Source organism: Dermacentor variabilis, chromosome 11, assembly GCF_050947875.1.
Source record: "Dermacentor variabilis isolate Ectoservices chromosome 11, ASM5094787v1, whole genome shotgun sequence".
NCBI classification, from domain to species: domain Eukaryota; kingdom Metazoa; phylum Arthropoda; class Arachnida; order Ixodida; family Ixodidae; genus Dermacentor; species Dermacentor variabilis.
The window spans coordinates 103,059,373-103,079,644 of NC_134578.1; the positions used below are offsets into that span (position 1 = coordinate 103,059,373).

Below are 20,272 nucleotides of genomic sequence, written 5' to 3' on the forward strand. Positions count from 1 at the left end.
GGAGCCGAGACCCAGGTCTGAAATGGTCTTTACGATGAAGCTGTGGAGCACGTTGTCGAAAGCTTTCTCGAGGTCCAGACCGAGCAAAGCCTTGACGTCTCTGGAACGGCCATCCACAATCGGATGCTTTATTAGCCTCATTGCATCCTGCGTCGAGAGTCCGGCGTGGAAGCCGATCATGTTGTACCTGTAAACCTCGTTGTCTTCGAGGTACCCGTTGACCCTGTTGAGGACGACACGCTCCATGACCTTGCCGACGCAGGAGGTTAGAGAAATCGGCCTGAGGTTCTCGATGTTCGGGGCCTTGCCGGGCTTGGGAATGAGCACAGTGCAGGCCATCTTCCATTCTGCAGGAACAACGCCGCTATTCCAGGACTCGTTGATTTTGTCGGTCAAGAAGACGATCGACGTGTCCTCGAGGTTTCTCAACATTCTGTTGGTGACTCCGTCTGGACTCGGCGCAGACTTGCGGTTGAGCGTGAAGATGGCCTGTCTGACCTCGGCAACGGAGAAGCCTTCGTCGAGCTCGGGGCGTGGAGGGCCTCGGTAGTCTGGGAGTTGGGTTACTGGATCTCCGTCGCGACGGACGGGCAAGTACTTCTGTACCAGTTTTGCGACGAGCTCATCGACCGTGTGAGACCTGGTGGCCTCGTGAAGGGCCCGGGCCAACGTATGCCTCTGATTTGACTTTGAACCGCTTTCGTCGAGAAGGTGCTTCAGCATACCCCAGGATTTGCCGTTGCGCATCTGTCCGTCGATGGATTCGCAGAGCTCGTCCCACTGCTGCTGGCATAGCACCTTGCAGTGGTCATCGATGACCTTGTTGAGCTCCGAGATCTTTTTTCGGAGTCTGCGATTGAGCCTTTGACCCTTCCATCGGCGGAGCAGGGCGTTCTTGGCCTCGATCAGGTGGGCAAGTCTGCTGTCCATCCGCTCGACGTCGAGATCCGTTTCCACTTTCTTGGTAGCCGCGGAAGCGTCGTTCCGGACGCTTTCGCACCATTCTTCGAGGGTGGCGGGTGCCCTGGCTCTGCTGGGTTCTTCGCGAATCTTGTGAAAGCGGTCCCAATCGATGAACGTGAATTCCTTGATGCTACTCCGAGACACCTTGAAGTTGGTCTCGAGAATGTAGTGGTCGCTGCCGAACTCCATGGCGGTGTTCTCCCAGCCCACGTCCTCAACGTTCCTGACGAACGCGAGGTCGGGTGTCGAGTCTCGAGTGACGGAGTTGCCGATGCGAGTAGGAAAATTCTTGTCAATGACCAGAGTGAGGTCCATCTCGTTGGCGTCTTGCCACAGGTTGCGCCCCTTGGTAGTGTCGTAGACGTAACCCCAGATGCCGTACGGTGCGTTGAAGTCACCGACGATGACCAAGGGTCGAGGGCCGGCCAAGTCGGTCGCTTTCTTGAGGATGGTCTTGAACTGCTGGCGCGAGTCCCTGGGGTTGCTGTAGATATTGAGGACGAACACGCTGTTTCTGCGCTGATTCTGGTGTGGTACGTCGAGCAGGATCTCAACCATGACATATTCAATTCTACCACACCCCAGCTTGAGGTCGTGGGTGAGATGAGTCAGCCTTTTATCAATCAAGGTGCAAATCCCTCGCCCCCCGAGCAGGCCCGACACGGCCCTGTAGCCCTGGAGCGAGGCGGCGGAGACTAATGTTTCCTGGAGAGCAATGACTTGAGGTTTGACAGCGAAGGACCTGAAGAACTGCTGCAGAGGGGCTTTTTTGTTACAATACCCCCTGCAGTTCCATTGCAAATGCGAAAACTCTCTTTGGACATATCCATTATGGCGGACCGGATGGACTACCACCTAACGGGGCAGTCAGGGCTGTGCAAAGACTGGGACCTCCTGGCGCCGCCCTGGTTGGATATTGAAGTCTAGCTTCCTTTAGTATGGCGGGAACGGTCAGCGGTTGTACGACGGAGGCGGGTGTAGCCAATCGCGCCTCAATGGCGTCTATGCGATCAGCGAGAGCTCCGAGGCCCCTGTTGGGGTCTGCCTTCTATTGTTCACCGGCCTCAGCTGGCCTGCGGGGAGACGCATGTGTCGAGAATAGCACCCCATCTGTTCTTGCTTTTCTTCACTTGGTCATGCATTGTAGATGAGTAAAAATGTAATATGCGTGAATGGAAACATTTTATAAAGATTTTACTTTGAGAACGCGTTATTTGCGTAGCCATATCCACGTTTTAGACGAAGCCTCTTACAACACCAGCCAACGCGAGCCTCGCAGACACATATACCGTCATTCCCATGACGGCACGGTGCCCCCTTAAGAAACTCCCATAGAAGGTGGTGCCAGATTACCCTGTAGGTGTTATAGTGAGAAACTCTATGGCGGCACCCATCGAAGCGACGGCTCTAACCTAGCACCAAACTGGGTTCGATTCGCGGTAACGCGTGAAGTTCGCAAGCTAGGAGAAGTGACTGCGGTTATCGCTTTCTCTCAAATAGCGTGTGTTATGAAGATTGACTCATTAGACGCCGCTGATTTTGAATTCGATTGTGGATTTTATGGCTCGTAGGCCTAACACGGCTAAGCTTGGCTGGTGAAGGCTATTAAGTTGGTTTGCTCAAAACTAAGCGCAACTAATTGTTTGCTGCTTACCGAATAAACTCTAAATTGTAATTAAACGCGAATACACGAAGGTCAAAATTATTATTCCTTTCATAAAATGGTATATTTTATTCAATTATTTCTAATAGCTTTTCTTTGATGCCGTAGTGGCGGTCAGTGCGAGACGCTATCCGCAAACGTAAAACCCTATTTTAAAGCTCTTCACTCCTACATGCCCCAACGCTAACACCCGCAAAGTTCATCAGGGCCCCAAACTATTGGGGCCCCTATTCTAAAACTCTCTACTGCCAGCGGATAAACCAGAGGAAATGCGCATCGTCGACAAAAAAAAAAAGAAGCAAGGAGAAAAAAAAAAGTACAGGCGGGACCCATGACTTATGTCTCACGTGATCCTCGAGGTCTAGCATGGGAGAACGCAGGGAAGGAATTTCGCTTGCAAAGGCTTGACGGGGCAAGTGGAGCGGAGTCTCGCTATGCAGTGGAGCCCGCCTGCTGGAGTTATGGGTTTGCGGCACTGGAATATTTCTATCTCGGCTATTAATGAGCCGATTTGAAATTTTTTATGCGGCAGAACGCTTCCTAGATGACACGTAACAACTTCCAGCATGAAACCAAAATTTGCTATGGGGCCTGGCGAGGGGCCCTTTAACACAGCAGCACGATGCGGTACCTATTCAACCACTGACTATCCATTTACCCTGGTAGATGGGGAAACGGATATGCACCCACACAAATGTGCGCGCGCACATGCACACACACATGCATACAATGCCGCAGCATTGTTTGTGTACGTGTGCCATGTTAAGCTTGGCTGTGCGTTTAGATTTGAGGCAGAGATGTGCACCAATGCAGGCTAGAACCCAGTTCCAGAAAAACACTAACAGGTGCAATGTTAGCGTGCAAATGCAGCACACACAAATATTACTTTGTGTTATACATTATATAAAGTATATAGTATACAGTATATGCATTACCCCGAGCTCGCTCCCCTCCCCCGTTCCTTTGCTCATGGAGCGAGGCAACACTTGTGTGTGAAGCCGCCATCTTTCTTACCCTCGCAGAATTTCACTCGCCCCTAAAGCGCCAGATGCGCAGGGTGTGATAGAATTTTATTGCACTGGGACTTTATACAGAACATGATGCAGTTTCACTTCGGCGGTCGCTCGTCATGGCGCGCACGATTTGGGAGGTGCGTTTTGTAATTCAATCATTTGACCATCTGCATCCACGGAAGCTTAAATTTACTGTCTCGGCATTCCTTTGCTGCGGAAGCGAAATTTCGTTATACTGGAATTGCTTACAAACATACTTTGTTATACAGACGTTCTAATTACACAATATTCAATGGACAAGAGGTTCTGAAGGTGAATGAAGTTAAAAGAAGTTAAATACTTTGTTATATCAAGAATTTCGTTATATTGAAGTATGTTATATCGAGGTTTAACTGTACCCTCACCTATTTCTGAATAAATAGACTACATGCTCCACACATCCTTTGGCGTTGTGCCCATCTCACTATGTTACATGGATATCACTTCTTGCGTAATTAACTCTTGCACTCAATACTATGGTAGTGCAAGTTAACAATTACTCTTATATGACGTAGTAGTTCTGCGGAAACCCGCAGGACTAATTAGTCTTATATTATCTCCACTTTCTTCAGCCGTCACTTTTGCAACAACTTCTGGTACACCAAGCCCTAGTACGCCTACAAACAATGTACTCCATGTATGGTTTACTGATTCTGTACAAGTTAACACTTTTGCAAAATGGTTGATAACCAGGGTATGATGATATAGTTCTGCATTTTTGCCGTCTGCTTTTTCTTCTACATTTCATTTACATTTTCCTTTAGAAATTGGCCTCATGTCAGAGCTGGCCTGGAGCTAAGTGTTCATCTTAACACAGCTGTTCTCTACCATCAAAGAAAGACAGAAGGAAGTGAAAATGGCAATTTTGAAAGCAGTTGCTTAGGTGTTGGTCACCAGACAAGAGCTGCAACATGACCTGGAGGTGGCACTGTCATACCCAGTGTTGTTTAGCTGTTGCTTAGTGGCAACTTCTCCGGAGCACATGGTTGCTTCTTGAACCATTTGACTGCACTCTATGAATAGAACTGCAAGTGGCAGACAGAAAACAAATTCGCAAATCTGCTTACTTTGGGACTATATGCAATAGCTCCATCTGCTCATGACAGTCTATTTCTAACGGAATCGCCTCTGAAGTGAAGTGATGACGAATAGGCAGTCATCTAGCTTGCTTCAGGTTATCAAGCTTTACTATATCTGCTGCAGTCTCGCATTTTGCCTGTCTCTTGAAGTTATCTGTGCCAGCAGTGACCTTGGTTTTATCTCTTCCTTGCTTTTTTCTTTTCTTTCAAATACTCTAAATGTGTCCTGACTACCTTGATTGCACTGATCAGTTAATGCTCCGATCAGCTCTGCACCCCATCATTAGTGGAAAGTGAATGTTCCTTATTGTTCTCCTGCTGAATATTTTGACATTGCATTGCAGTGTGCCAAGTCTGGATATTTTCTGCAGTCTGCTTGATATGGTGGTGGTGCCATCTGGTGTGGCAAAAAATGATACTGATTTCTGTGAATGAACAAAGTTTGCAGAGCATGATTATGTAGAAAAAAAAAGGTTATTGTAATGACTGGCAGAGCACGGTGGGCATTGTTTCGTGTGACCGAAGCTCCGAGCTCTGCAGGAACAGAGAAATGAAGGATTGTGCCGTGAGTGCCCAGAAGCGGCAGCATTTCATATTCAATAACACCACTCGTAAAAGGCGCAATCTTTATTTGAATACAATTTGCGAGAGTGTCTCCTTCATACCTAACACACTCCACATTTTTTTTCTAGAGGCATCGTGGGGCTCTTATGAAACGAAATGCATGAAAATGCATGGACGAATTTGCCTCAATAAAAAATTGTGTGAAAGTGTGCTGTCAAAACTCTGAGCTAGCACAGCCATAACTTTGAGAGCAGATGATAAAAAAAATTGAGTTGCTACTCTGAATGCTTAGTCACAGGAGCTTGAGTCATTGGGATCTTCGCCAAGTTTCCTGGAAGTTAAGAAAAAAAGATTGATTACAAAGTTTTCTAGCACAGTTGAGAACAAATTATTACTTAAAAATTCTCTTATTTTCCATCAAATTCACAAGCTACATAGAAAAATAAAAAGCTAGCAATAAAGGTACACTGCAACACTTGACAAGGAAATATTTGTGATCTGCAGACCATGCTGCCGTGAACAAGTGAGCCAAATGATATTCCGCTGCATGCAGGAGGGAGCACCCATCATCTTGCGTAGACGATTGGTCACTTGCTCCTGTGGCTTTCAAGGCTTTGTCTATTCTTTCTCCTCTACGATGTCGTAGAGCTGCGTGACAGCCCACAGGTGCCAGTCATAGAGCAATTTGTTCATGTCAGTGTGTTATTCCCAAGCGCAAGCATGCACACTTTTTTTATCGACCTTGAAGTTTGCTGACATTGAAATGAGTGCTTTTGGAGTGTTTTGCTACATCAAGGACGATGGAAAATTTTTATTACCTAGATCTCCCACCTTGTAATTTCCACAATCCTTATCAGAAAAATTAACTGATTACTTTAACCATAGTTTAATCGCGCTTACTAAGAGCACATAAAAGACCAACTACACAGGCCTATGCTCCATACATACCCAGGCCTATGAACCAGGGACATGACGTAATGTGAGCCAGCCTTTGCAACCCAACACTCCATGAAACCACCCCCTTAACCTTTTTACTCTTTTGCAAGCCTCTAAAGGTCAACCAGACATGTGAGCCTGCGCTCAGTGTACTTGACCCAGTGCGCTTGATTCCCAGCAGATTTACATCAATGTACACCTTGTTCATCTTGCCATCTTGGTGGGTGCCTTGCCAAACACTCTGTGTGCATTTTCTCCCAATATGCTTGTGCCACTTCAGTAGTTTGTTGCAACATATTGCAGTCATTGATTGCAATGGGGTCAGCTGCCAGTCATTTGGCAGAACATTGTAAAAAACGTGGTTGTGAGAGATATCTTGAAGACTGCGTGTTTTTGGAATGCTACAAAGAGCAACGTGCCCATTAGACTTAATGAAGCTTTTCACATATACCAACATGGCAGTTCTTGTCTTCACGTGACTTCTATATCTGTACATTGTAGTGAAATATGCTACTCATCGAATGTGTGATAGCATGTTGACAAAACTGTGGCAATTGATGAATTGATGTTCTTATGATCTCTGCACAGATTCTCTTCTATAGCAATGCAGTTGATATGCAATTAACACTGGTTGCTGGTCAGTGTTGTCTTCACTGTGTCCCGTCATTTGTGCTGTTCGATTCCCATCTCAACATAAACATTCGTCATCCACATCACTAGATGCGTGTGTGGCAACCGCACATTGCAGTCGTGCATGTTGTTTTTCCAGAACAGCGTGCTGTCAGTGTGGAGTTGGAAGACACTATTATTTTCACTCATACCTCAAGGGTCCCAGAGGGACATATTTACATGAGGGGTGGGCAATGAACATTGCAGTTCTCATTTAAAATGTTAAATTGGGTATGATCTGTTAACATGGCAATGTGTGTGGGAAGGTAGTCCCAGCCCTCTACCATATGTAGAAAAAGAACCACTGGAAGGTCTTTGTACGGTTTCATTTGCAACATACAGAATTTGATTGGAAATGGAGTCTAGTCTGATGAATACATATCTCCTGATGACAAGGAATAGAAAAATTCATGATAAAGACACAGACGTGCAATTTTACAATGGCAGGCAATAGGATGAACGTCAAGTTGAGATTTTATTGCAGATAAACTAATGTTGTTAGAGTAATTAAAGTTAATGAATATGAAAGCATGGTTGTGACCGGATTCAAGCATATTTGTAAGGTTAGTTTGATGATTCATAAAAGTGGCATTAGCAAAGTCAAGTTTAGGTCTAACAAGTGTTTTACAAGCGATTAGTTTTGTGGTGGTGGTTGCCAATGCTAGGTTACGATGAAGGTAACGCAGGACTCAATTAGCAGAATTAGTAATGTTGACAACATGTTGCGACCATGTTATATCACAGGAAAACCTTGTTACAATGAAGTTGAAGGGGAAGCCAGAATCACTTTGCTATATTCATTGCTTCGTTATATCCATTACTGTATGTACTGCAATATGAACCTCAATGAGGATATTGAGGGGAATTTTACTTAGTTACATATATTATTTCATTATAGCAAGGTTTGGCTGTACCAACATATTTAATGGTGTTAGTCGTGGTTAAAAGAACTTTATGGGAGTGTGTAAGTGGAGGCTGTGTAACAATGATGCCAGTGAAAAGACATTACGAAGGTCTTGTTAATATTGATGGACATTAACTAGTTGCTGCAGCAGTCCTGTATTTTAAAATCATTCTTCAAGTGGGAAAGACTGAGACGGTTGAACCACGGGCTGCGTAGAACAAAGCCGTTGGCAAAAAGTCTTATGTTAGAATTGATATTGAGCGGCAGGTCATTAATATGAATTGAAAAGAGGAGGAGGGCCTAGTGCAGTACATTGGGAAAAGCCAGGGGCTACACAAGAGACAGGAGACCTATAAGAATTAGCAACAAAAACCTGCTGGCCATCAGCTAAAGAGTTGAAAGTCTAGTTGAACACAGGCAGGTCTAAGACATGATAGCTTGAGCAATAAGTGACGGTGAGGAACATTATCAAGTGTCTTTTCAAAATCAAGAAACGAGTGAATTTCATGAAGTAAAATAGCAGGCCATGCTTACTTGGGTGACAAAAGTTGTTAGAAGACAGAATGCATTACTTCAGAATGTGCAATACTCTCCATTATTTTGCAGCGCACATTGCACTCTAAAAACTGTTGCACCCTGTATATTTGCCGCACAACAATAATCGTCATCTGTCTTGCCTGCAAATTTCTTTTCTTTAACGCGGGGAGCCCAGTACTTTCCAGTAACAAATGTCATGCACGTTATCAGCATGACATAGAATCCCGACAGGAAAATAACGAGCGCAGCGTTTTCAAGAAAGGAAATGCAGGCAAGACAGATGACGATTATTGTTGTGTGGCAAATATACACTCCAAAGGGTGTAAACTTTTCTTAGAGTGTGGTGGTGGATATGGGGGTGACAATTAACTGGTGATGTCCAGTTACCTTTCTTAAATACAAGAATGACCTTCCCAATTGGCCAGTCAACGGGAACTGAACCTCTATTGAGTGACAAAATGAAACTAGTTATATTTTAGTGTTTTTCAGTACTTTAGCATTTATACTGTCAATTACAGCTGATAACAATTTCTTTAGGTTATCAATGGCATTAGCAATACTAATCGGGCAAAAGATAATACAGCACGCGAGGGAATGCACACAGGATGGCAAAAAAAGAAAGGTTCTGAGTAGATTTGTGGGTGAAGACAGAGCATAACATAGTATCTGATATTTAGGTAGGGCAAAACTTAGTATTACATAAGGAAATTATGCTTGTGTCCTCAGGTTTAATGGTTTTCTAAAACCATTTGGGATTCCTGTAGCATAGATGATAGAGTGTTATAGTAAATGTTATTTTTGGCTTGCATAATTAATGCGATGTACTCGTTTACGGCAGAGTAGTATTTAGTGCATGTGAAGTTGTATTTAAGATGTTTCGTAGAAATTAATAAAGTCGAACCCACTTATAACGATACCAATTTTAACAACATATTGTTTATAAAAATTAGAACCTGCTGCACTGTCAACTTTTGTAGGTTTTCGATGGTGAAATAACCCACTTACTAAAATGCCCCCATGCCAGATTATCGGTAATAACATTGAAGTCTGCTGGGTGTCCTTGCCAAAAGGGGATGAAATTGAAGATCCGTGGAAAAAGAAAAAAAAATGAAAAAGAGAAATTCAATCTGCTGCACGATCACCCACAGCCCCGACGGCAGCCGCGCACCTCTCCCGTTGCCCTTCCACCCCTCCGAACAGGAATGGACTGCGCCACTGCGCTGCGCTGCTCCTAGATTGCTCACTGGCCCCTCACTCTGCACAGTTCTGCCAATAGAATAAGTTACTTGTGCTTGTCTTTGTTGGTTGTGTTGAAGTCGATCCTGGCCATGTGGTTTCTCATCCTCGTTTGACTCATCGCCGAAACAGAAGATGGCTGATGCACGACGTTGGTGGTGAAAAGAAAGTGCGCCGCTATAGACTTGGAAACGAAGTGCTTCCGACCGATGAGGCAATTTTCGCAAACTAATTTGCATCAGATGGCGACACTGGTAGCGAAGATGCCATAGGTCAGGCTGCCTCAAAATTGTCCTCGCTGGAGGCCTTGCACAAGATTCAGTCCCTCTGGGGCTCTGTTTTTGCAAGCGACCTTCCGCCGAACTATGTGGAGCACCAGGATGCCTTGGATAAGGATGAAAGCTAACTTCGTGTAAAGCGAGCAAGGTTGGTGGACATCGGGTTTTCTAGTGCAAGCTCCTGAGAAGTACGTGGCAAGATGCTTGCGGCAATCTCACCCCAGCATTTCTTCTACATTTCTCAAGCTGACAGGCTGCTGCGTAAACCTTCTTGCATATTTTAGAAGGCCCCTTTTGGTGCCACAAAAGCCATGCCCTGGTGAAGCTCACATGTCGCTTGCCGCCTGTGATCCCTCTCTGCACTCGTTACAGCAGTGACATTCTTGAACGCTGACCCCCATGGCTTGTTAAAAGCGCTCGGAGTGTGCAGGAAACAGAGTTAAACAGTTAAACAAGTGAGCACAATCAGCAGCCAGATGGAGGGAGATGGTGGGGAGCAGCACTGGCATCCCCACCCTTATAGTTTTCTCACAACAACTCGGACAACCCCCTGTATATTAGAATGAATCTGTATACGGCTGCGATCTTGGGACTCCTTCACGTCTGTCGACAGAAAACTATCATCATCAATGGCTTATACCCCCATAATCAAGCAAAAAATGGAAAGGCTCATAGCCCCGTAAAGTAGAGGCTACAAGCACTCAGCAATGTAACAGTGGTTACATTCTGTGCAATCACGCATACAACATACAGAACAGCACGTCAAAAATTGTCAACACCAATGGCTCAAAGCCCACTAAGCAAACAAAAAATGCAGTGGCTCATACCCTTGTAAGGCAGAGGCTTCAAACACTCAGCAAAGTGCAGTTAACAGTGCATACATTCTTTTGAATCATGCATACAACATACAGAGCAAGCTCCAAAACAAGCATCCGAACCACATAATCGATAAGGTGCTCGTGATAGCATTGCGAAGCATGTAGCACTCCCCGCATATAGTTCCCTGTAAAGATTACTGCTGCGCAAGCTGGTGCGGTGATGCCAGCTTGCGGCATGGGGCATGACGTCCCTAGCCTTTCGTGTATAAAATTACCAGCCCAGCAACTGCCTTCAATGTTGTTGCAGCACTGCTATGGACGGTGGTGCACTGTCAAAGTTATGATTACTCCTGTTCATACCATTATGCTAAAAGAGCACCACTACCATTACTCTAAAGCCATAAAACATTGCCTACCACCCTAAGAAGTTGTAGCGGTGGTTTTCGACAGCTTCGTTGGTCATTCACTTTTGCAGGGCCAGGACGGCGAGTTTTTTCTCTTTGTTTTTTTTTCATGCAGCCCGGTTATAATAATTATCAGGTATAACAATGCAATTTTCGTGGCACATGAATATTGTTATAAGTGGGTTTGACTGTAGTTTTTGCTTATTAATTAGGCGTTTTCAGTTAGCATTAAACCACAGGGACTATGCTTGCTCATTAACAGTATAATAACTGGAATAAATATTGCTGTGAGTCGTTGCATTTCATTTTTAAAGAGCATCCGCTTTGTCTCGATGGAGCGCGAGTGTGAAGATGAAGAAAAATTTCCGTAAGAACAGTTATTTCTACTGTCATAGGAACCGACATGAACATGCGTTGGGCCAACTTATTCTTGGCTTCGCTTTCATCATGTGATGCTACTTACTATTTTTCTTTCCATTCCCTTCTCAAAAACTAAGCGACATTGATAACATGCATAAGAATTACTTTTTAGCAGTCATCATCCTCGCGGTACAGTTCTTGAGCCAGGATCCCGCCGCATCCCGAATGGCATAGGATGTTGCATTGTCATATGCACAGTTGCTCCTAATGGCCTCTGAAACATTGGATCGCCTACTGAGTCTTGCATGTTGGAGCATCAAGAATTATTAAGCATTGCATGCACTGAGGGGATGGGGAGCTTACACGAATTCTTCAAAAGGGGCATTTTAACATTATACAACATTCCAGAATCTGACACAGCTAACAAAACCAAAGTGACAAGCAACAAATTATGTCATCAGTACTATACATGTTTTAGCTGAATGAACGTGATTCACATGTACGCAATGGCTACAGTGCCACAATGTTATGAATACTATAGAAGACAGAAGCAATACTTCAGTGATCCTCATATTTGCTGAAAAATGAACCACCACAGAGCAATCACTAATAAGGTGTAGATATAACACAAAAAGATTGAACGGATCTAAATTTTTCAGAAACGGGTGCAGCACTGTGAATGTGAACGTTTTCAGGAACACATATAATATCAAACAGTGAACAAAGAGATCTGTTTTGCAAATAGGTTCTGTGAGTTAAATTGCTCAAAATGTTGGTGCCGTGTATGGCATATTGCCATATTGCCACGTTTAGTTATTTATCTTTCCCGATGACCACCTTTGACAGGCTAACAAATGTTACAAGTTATCACTCAGTGCCAGATGCACCTTTCTATATTTGAAATTTCCCAAATGTTATCGCAGGTTCTATCTGTTGCCTATGTTGTTGCCTAGCCTTATGTAATCAGAGTCTCTACGCGACGCAAATGGTGGCGTACATTCTGGAACTTACATGAGAACCAGCGATTACACTGAAAGGTTCATTGAACCATGTATAAATTGCCGATGCTTGTGATCCTCCGAGCAGGCTCAATGACTGCTGATTTTGCTCTCATCATGATTAAGTGTTACTTGTTTTGCTGGGTGCAAGCTCGCCCAATAAAGTTAAATTCGTGACTCACTGTTTTGACATTGGCCTTTCTTCACCGCCGCTGCAACATGACAATATTCTCTTACGAGAATGCACATATTTTCACTACAGGCTGACGTTATGGTTTCCTTGTAGTTGTTCTTGGGATACGCAAGTTATGTACACGGTGGGAGGGCTGTGCAGGGTGAATGAAGCATGACGGCAATGCACGTTCCAAGAGACTTGCCCAAGTCTAGCGGTCTGGCACAACGCAGCTGCAACATTCCGAGCACATTAGCCCATAGGACCCAAAGGCAATATGTCACATCTTTTTGTCCACTACCGTATAACCTCTTAGGTCCTTTGGTACCCATTTGGATGCTTTCCCTTTCATACTTTTCAAAGTTAATTTTGAAGCAACTATTTAATACTTTATCCCGAATATAAAGTCAGATCCATCGTAAACTGCACGGAAGTAGTTTGAACTGAATTAAATTCTGGGGTTTTACATGCCATGATTTACATGCCAGGATTTGATTATGAGGCGGGGCGTAGTGGGGGACTCTGGATCCATCTTGAACACCGCGGGTTGTTTAACGTGTGCCCAATGCATGCGACATGGATGTTTTTGCATTTTGCCGCCGTCAAAATGTGGCTGCTGCAGCCGGAATTCGATCCCGCGACCTCCTACTTAGCAGCGGAACACCGCAGCTGCTAAGCCACCGTGCGGGTATGGAAGTAGGTTAAGCACGACATTGCCATCAGCTTTCGCAAGAATCGACACTGCTTTGACCTAGACTGTCGCATTGTTTCAGAAGAGAAAAGCACCAGTGAAGTATGAAGTTCAACATCTGTAATTTATTGTAGACTGCCCTAAACAGTACTACATATATGCTTCAGACACCTTCTTGGATGCAAGAACATTGCTAAATGGTCCCAGACAATTCTAACGCGGAAAAAAATTAAATGGAAGTAGTATGTGGAACAAGGATATTTTCTAGCACTTATTCATAAAAATGAGACTATGGACATACCCGCAGTGTGTTTGGATTAGTGCAGGTTGACATGAAAATCTGGGGTGCAGAATCAAAATGCCAACCTAAATATGGTGTTACACCTTCACATGTGCTCACGCCAACAAAAATGATTTTCTACAACAAGGAACATGAGAAGATGGTCACTTTTGCCACTTCCACGGTTTTTAAGTGAGTTAACCGAGATTTTGACATTGGTAGCAAGGTGTAGATTGCACATGTGGGATACAGCTCGGTTCTAATAGCCTCCCGAGCCCCTTTAGAGGAAGAGTGTTGACAAAAGATTAAGCAAAATTTGAGACCAAATGCGTGCCTGCCCCTTTCAGAATATGTCACCAAGATGAAACTGTTCACAAACGGGGACAGCCCGGGCCTGCAACCTTTACAGTCCAATGGCAACAGCAGCCTGAGAAATGTGAGTTTATTCTCGGACACAAGCCTACACAACAAACCACACCTCCTGGCTACACTATTTCACCAGCAGTGAGTCAGCCAGATGCCTCGCGTAAAATAAAAGAAAGAAAACAGCCCCTTCCCTAAACCTGCCCTGACCTCTACAGACGCATGCCAATACTAGTAGCTCGCACATCAAAAAGGGTGAAACTGCACAAGGGAATTTTTGCACTCCTCTGAAGTCCTAGTGGTCTGATTTGACTGTCCAAATCCCAAGTCGAAAATTTACCCAGGACATTTGAAACTCATCACTATATACCTGATCCTTTTCAATCATTTCACTATATGAGACCTCAGTATTGCTGTGCTCTTTGCTATAACTGCTGCATGTGCCTGTTTGCTGTGGCAGCTCAACTATGCTGGCTCAGCTCTGTGCAACGGCTCTGCACCTCCTGATACTGACCGCACCGCCGAGTGTTGCCACTACTGACATGCAACAAAACTTTGTAGACCTCTCGGATGCAGTTTCGCTGTATAAGAGCACTTCCTATGTATGTTTCGACTATTACTTTATGAGAAGTCGTCATAGTGGTGCATGATGTGGGTGCATTGTTTTAGGAGTAAAACCCAAAAATGCCAGGTTTTTTCACCCCGAACAAAGCCTATGGAAATTAGTATAAACTTGGTTCCTCCTCGATTTCTGTCTGAAGACTGCCTTTCTTGAAATAATATGAATGCAGGTGTTAAAGAAATAACGAATGCTGCCCAGCTTTTGTGAGAAAGTGGTTAGGTTACATCATGATATAATACATAAATATGGTACACGCCTCATTTCTTACCTTAGCACTCAATAAAACGCTTGAATGTTTGTCCCCTCTGCTTTTTTTTCCCGCATTACCCAATTATACCAATGGGATTTTCTTAGCCCTTGAGTATTGTTGTAAGTAGGATAGATTGTAAATGGCGGTAATGTGCTAAGGAGCGAATAAACGCAGCGCTGATGTTGCTCAACAGTGCGAACAGTAGCAGTGACATTGAGAAAATGTTTGTCCAACTACATTACGTCCATTGAATGATATAATGTCGTCAATTTTGTTGCAAGAGCATATGTTGAGAACCAGTAATATAGGACGACAAAAGGCAAGGACTGAAAGCCCAGCAGGTCTAGGATGGACACAGAAATGCTCCTAATGCACATGACAAACGTATGCCAAAAAGCGCTTGCAAGATAAGGAAAAGCATCACACCTCCTGCGAAGCATGCTCAAGTGGACTACTTCTTGTACTTTATTTTCCTTTGTTAAAGAAATGGTCAGAACAAAGCAAAGGGATTGCCCAAACTGTATTCAGTGTTTTCTGTTTTGGTTAATGTGGTTTCTTGTAAATGTACTAATAATGCCCGACAATGAGGACTTCTAGAGTTGAGCTCATCACTGATTTGCAAGCAGCTCTATTTGCCATTACACATTCTTGTGAGTGGTTTCACTTGTTTAAATAGAAGGTTTGTGTCCAAAGGGGACAACTGCTTGTGTTTGACAGTTTGTAAAAGTTACAGGAAAATTCTGAGCATTGGGCTGCCAGGAAACAACCCCCCCGCCTTGATTTCTACCCGACCTTTTTTTTTTTGCCTCGCCTCCTCCTTGCCCCTTGCGTGTTCCTCCGCAGCAACCAGTTTTGCCCCCGTTTTTCTGCACGACGATTGGTCTCCCTGCCGTTGCCCTTGGAAACGCGCGGATCTTGAGTTTTGCTTGTGTTTTTCTTTTTCGTTCGCACCATTTTCCTCCTGACCACGGCTGGCTTGGCGTTTTAGCTCGACGTAGCGAACGTTGTACCCTGCGTTTCCTGCTCTATGCACTAGCGTTGTGCCTAGCTGTTGCACATATAACTGCAGCAAGAAGCCTGAAGATGGTTATGCCGTTTTTATGATACCACAAGGAAAGCATGACGGCTTGCGCAGGACGCAGTGGCTGCATGACATTGGCCGAAATAACTTTGTTCCGTGAAAGAACAGCATTGTTTGCGAGCTGAGGCGTCTTTCTTATAGCTCGTAGCAAAGCATCTCGTAATGCTGATTTTTTTTTTTTCATTCCGGCCTGCTCACCAGCGTTTTTGTTGCGGTTGTCCTTAGTATGCTTAATATTCGCATGTCGCTAACTGTTGTTACTCAGTCATAAGTGAAGCATTATATAGGTTCTGCTTCGCGGCCTAAAAAAATTAGTGGCAAGTATACCCGTGGTATTGCAGGGGATGAGCGTTAGCTAGTCAACATTGAGTTTTTCTTTAAGTTTTATGGCGAAAGCCTTTAGATCTTTATGTTTCAAGGTCGCATTGTAAACTGGAAGTATCACGTGACCCAAGGATGCCAGAGGTGACCCAAAGCATGTCCACCCCTGTATAAGAGAATGATTACCCAAGTTAATTAATGAATTATTAGTGATTAACATAAGGTGGATTAGGGAGGATTAAGGTTGATTAGAGTGTATGACAAAGGATTAAGATGCATGAATAAAGATTAAGGTAGGTGGTGGAGGATTAAGGCAGATTAAGGTGGATTAAGAGGAAGGGTTGATGAAAGGTTATTAAGACTGATTAGGGTGCATGAACAAGGATTAGGGAGGATTAAGGTGGATAAAGGAAGATTCAGGTCGAATAAGATGAATTAGGGTTGATAAAGGAGGATTAAGACCGATTAGGATGGGTTAGGGTAGATTAGGTTTGATAGAGGTGGATTAGGGTGTACTAAGGTAGATTAGGACTATTAAGCAGGGTTAAGTTGGATTAAGGTGCATGAATAAGGATTAAGGTGGATAAAGGCGGATTACAATAGATTAGGGTTGATAAAGGAGGATTGAGACCGTATAGGGTAGGCTAAGGTGCATTAGGGGCGATGTAGGTTTATTAGGTTTTATTAAGGTGGATTGGGAGTATTAAGGTGGATGAAGGACCATTAAGGTGGATTAGGGTGGACTAAGTGAATTAGGGTTCATTGAGTATTAAGACCGATTAGTCTACCATAATCCTCCTAATGCACATTAATCCACCGAATCCACATTCATTGACCTTAATCCTCCTTCATTCACTTTAATCCACCATAATCCACGAAAGTCCTCCTTAATGCACCCTATTCCACCTTCATCGACCTTAATCTACTCTAACCCCCTTTAGTGCACTTTAATCCTTCTTAATCAACCGTAATGCTCCCTCATTCACTTTAATCCACCCTAATCCACTATAATCGTCCTTATTTCACTTTAATCCACCCGAATCCACATTCATCTACCTTAGTCCACCCAAATCCTCCTTAATCCACCCTAATGCTCCTTCATTCCTTTTAATTTGCCCTAGCCTACCATAATCCTCCTTAATCCTTCTTTATCCACCCTTATCCTTCTTCATGCACTTAAATCCACCCTAATCCACTATAATTGTCCTTAATGCACCTCAACGCACCTTCATCCACTCTAATCCATTCATCGGCCCTAATCCAACCTAGTCCTCCTTTATGCACCTTAATTCACCTTCATTTACCCTAATGCACCTTTATCGACTTTAATCCACCTTAATACACCCGAATTCATCTTAATCCAATCACTAATCAATCATTACTTTGCTAATCATTAATCATCTCATTACGAGGCTGCACATGCTTTGGTTCGCTTTCCGCCTTCCTTCGGTCACGTGATATTTTCTGTAGCTCACAACAGAACCTTGAAACAGGGGTCTAAGGCTTTCGCTTAATAAGCCACACACAAAGGGATGTGTCGCAAGCAATACTAGATCAGACGCACGAAGTAAAGCATCTGATCATGTGGCAGAAAAATTGTCTGGAGTACAGAACTCGCCTCAAAGCTCCCTTTACATCGGTATACCCCGTTCATATGGCTTTAAGAAAAACCAACCTCCTCACAAATGTTGCCACCAGCATTATCAATGCTGTTATTAGCATTTCTCAAAATTTTCAACCCCAATGGGGCGTGCAACTGGCCCAAAATAGCACGCCTCTATAGAATCCTGCGGCCCGTCCGTAGGAGCCCAGGAGGAAAAGCGTGCCGTGCGCAGCCGGCGGGTGAGGAGAATCGAGGAGGAAAGTGCCGTGAGGAGGAGTGTCGCTACTTTCAAATTATCAAGGGGCTTTAGGTGCACTCCCACAGCTTGCCATGCAAGGAGTGCGCTGTGTGGCAAAAGGAGGGGTCAGTGAATGCCTCAGTGTTGGCCAGCGTCCCATGCCATAGAGTAATGCAAAGCCAGATTGCACTTGTTGACTAAATTTGCAGAAGTAACAAGGATCAAAGGAATAATCTTTTACAGTAATTGCTTACTTGCTCACCTTGCCAAAAGAACTGAAATACTTGCACAATTTAAAATGAAATGATACATTGGAAAGAAATGCATGTATTTCCATTTCATTATCCGATAATCAAGGCTAAGCATTCACATTCAATTTGTATTAAAGAAACTTAGCAGGTACCCATACGTATGCTTTCAATGCAATATAATAACAAAGAAACTCTTAAAGGTATACTATAGAGCAACACGCAGTCAGCTTGAAACTGGTAAATTATTTTAAAAATTTATTGCCCCTAATTTTCTACCCCCCCCCCCCTAAAAAAAGAAAAAAAGAGAGGAAGGAGTTCTAGAAGAGTAAAAAGGGCTTAAGCCTCTCTGAAAGTTTAGTGCCAAAGTCTTAGCACCTGCTTGTCACTGAAGCCGCAAATTTCAATGCATATTCTCTTACCTAAGGAATCTTGGCATTGAAGAAGTCTGAAAAATGGTAGTTCAAGTCTTTGATTTCTTTAGAATGCAGTTTTTTTTCACCAATGAATGTGTAACTATATCTAAGTTAATGCTGTTTAAATCTAAGGTTCCAGGATACGCTGGTACGGGAATTTGAGAACAGTGTCGCCAACTGTCTTGTTTTTTGTTCTCGTCTTTTATGGTTTATGAAGCCTCCTTTCCGGGTAAAAGGTGTCTTTTTTTACTGGTATTACAGAAGAAAATTTACTAATACATACCTTAACACGGTAGACTTCTGCTAATTCGACTCTAGTTAATGCTGGCCGTATTTCTATGGGCCCAAGTTTTTGTTACTTCTATCCTAAGATTAGCCTTTGCCGGATAATTTGAACTTGACCAGTCAGTATGCACGTGCCTGACCCAGGTGGTGACCCCAATACCTTTAGTGGCACCGGCTGTCTCGGCAGAGCTTAAGGAACAGTGAATGTGTTGAACACACGTGAACTTCACGTCAAAAACACTCATTTTCGGCCTGCCCTCGAATTTAAGCAATAACCGTAACTCACAATGTCTGATTATGGTACTTATCCGATTCTAACACGTGCCTCTTTTTTTCTCTTTCAAGAAAACTGAGCCTAAAATTGCCTGCACAGTGCAGTCGGACACAATACCAAAACAGCCTTCACGACGTTTGTATGCTTTGCCGCAATACACTCCTTTGTAGCGGCAAAGCTGACTCTAAGTAACTGATGTTGTGCAACACATATTAGTATTAGACCCTTGCCTAGTTTTGCTAAAAAGTCAGATGCGCATTAGATTTATACTTTGTTTAGGAGCTGCAATTTCATGCCTACGTTATTGTTGTACATTGGGCACATGTTTGATTTGGAGGTGTGATAGAATCGGGGAAATACTGCCAAATAAATCAGCGGTGTGTTTTGGAGTTTTTTTCCTGCATCTTGTTTAATTTGACCCGCCGAATAATTCGCTCAATTTCCTTGCTGCCGTCAGGATTTAGCAAATGGAAGTTGACTGTATTCCTCATTAGTGTCTTCTGAACATCACAGGTGCCAACTTTTCATTTAAACACTGGTGTCATGCAGGTCGTGCTGGACTGTTCGAACAGCTAGCATCACTGTCACTCACCCCATGTAATATATAAGGTGTAATATAAGTCCCAATATGCATGACTTACAGTGTGTTGTTCGATAATTTGGACTCCACCTGCGCATTTGTAGGCTGATTGGGCCACTTTGACGAGTAGAAAGAGCAGTGTTTTTGTTTTGATACGTTGCTAGTGGCACCTCAAAACTGAAAGTATTGAAGGATGCTACTACTATGGATGGCTATGGCTTAGTTGATCTAGTATTGGCGGCGAGGACTTACGGAGTCACCATCTATGGGAAGCGCCTCGCTGGCGTAGTATGAGGGATCACGCGGCGCGCTCCTCATAGGTTTTGCTGTCAGCGCTCACAGAAAACACCACGCGCGAGCTCTCCCGGACATTTCTGTAAGTACTTT

General features: G+C 43.9%; 1 protein-coding gene across 3 annotated transcripts in view; it reads right to left on the reverse strand.

The window, feature by feature from the left end:
• Positions 1 to 5,375: 5,375 nt before the first annotated feature.
• LOC142563968 (uncharacterized) overlaps positions 5,376 to 20,272 on the reverse strand; it is a 51,448-nt gene continuing 36,551 nt past the window's right edge. For 2 of the 3 annotated variants that reach the window (XM_075674724.1, XM_075674722.1), the window contains exons 10-11: positions 11,629 to 11,737; positions 5,376 to 5,652 (exon numbers count right to left, since the gene is read on the reverse strand). In XM_075674724.1, the coding sequence (XP_075530839.1) occupies positions 5,610 to 5,652; positions 11,629 to 11,737 (152 nt within the window). In that variant the 3' untranslated portion in view covers positions 5,376 to 5,609. The remainder of the gene's footprint in view (positions 5,653 to 11,628; positions 11,738 to 20,272) is intronic. The other variant, XM_075674725.1, reaches the window with a different exon arrangement.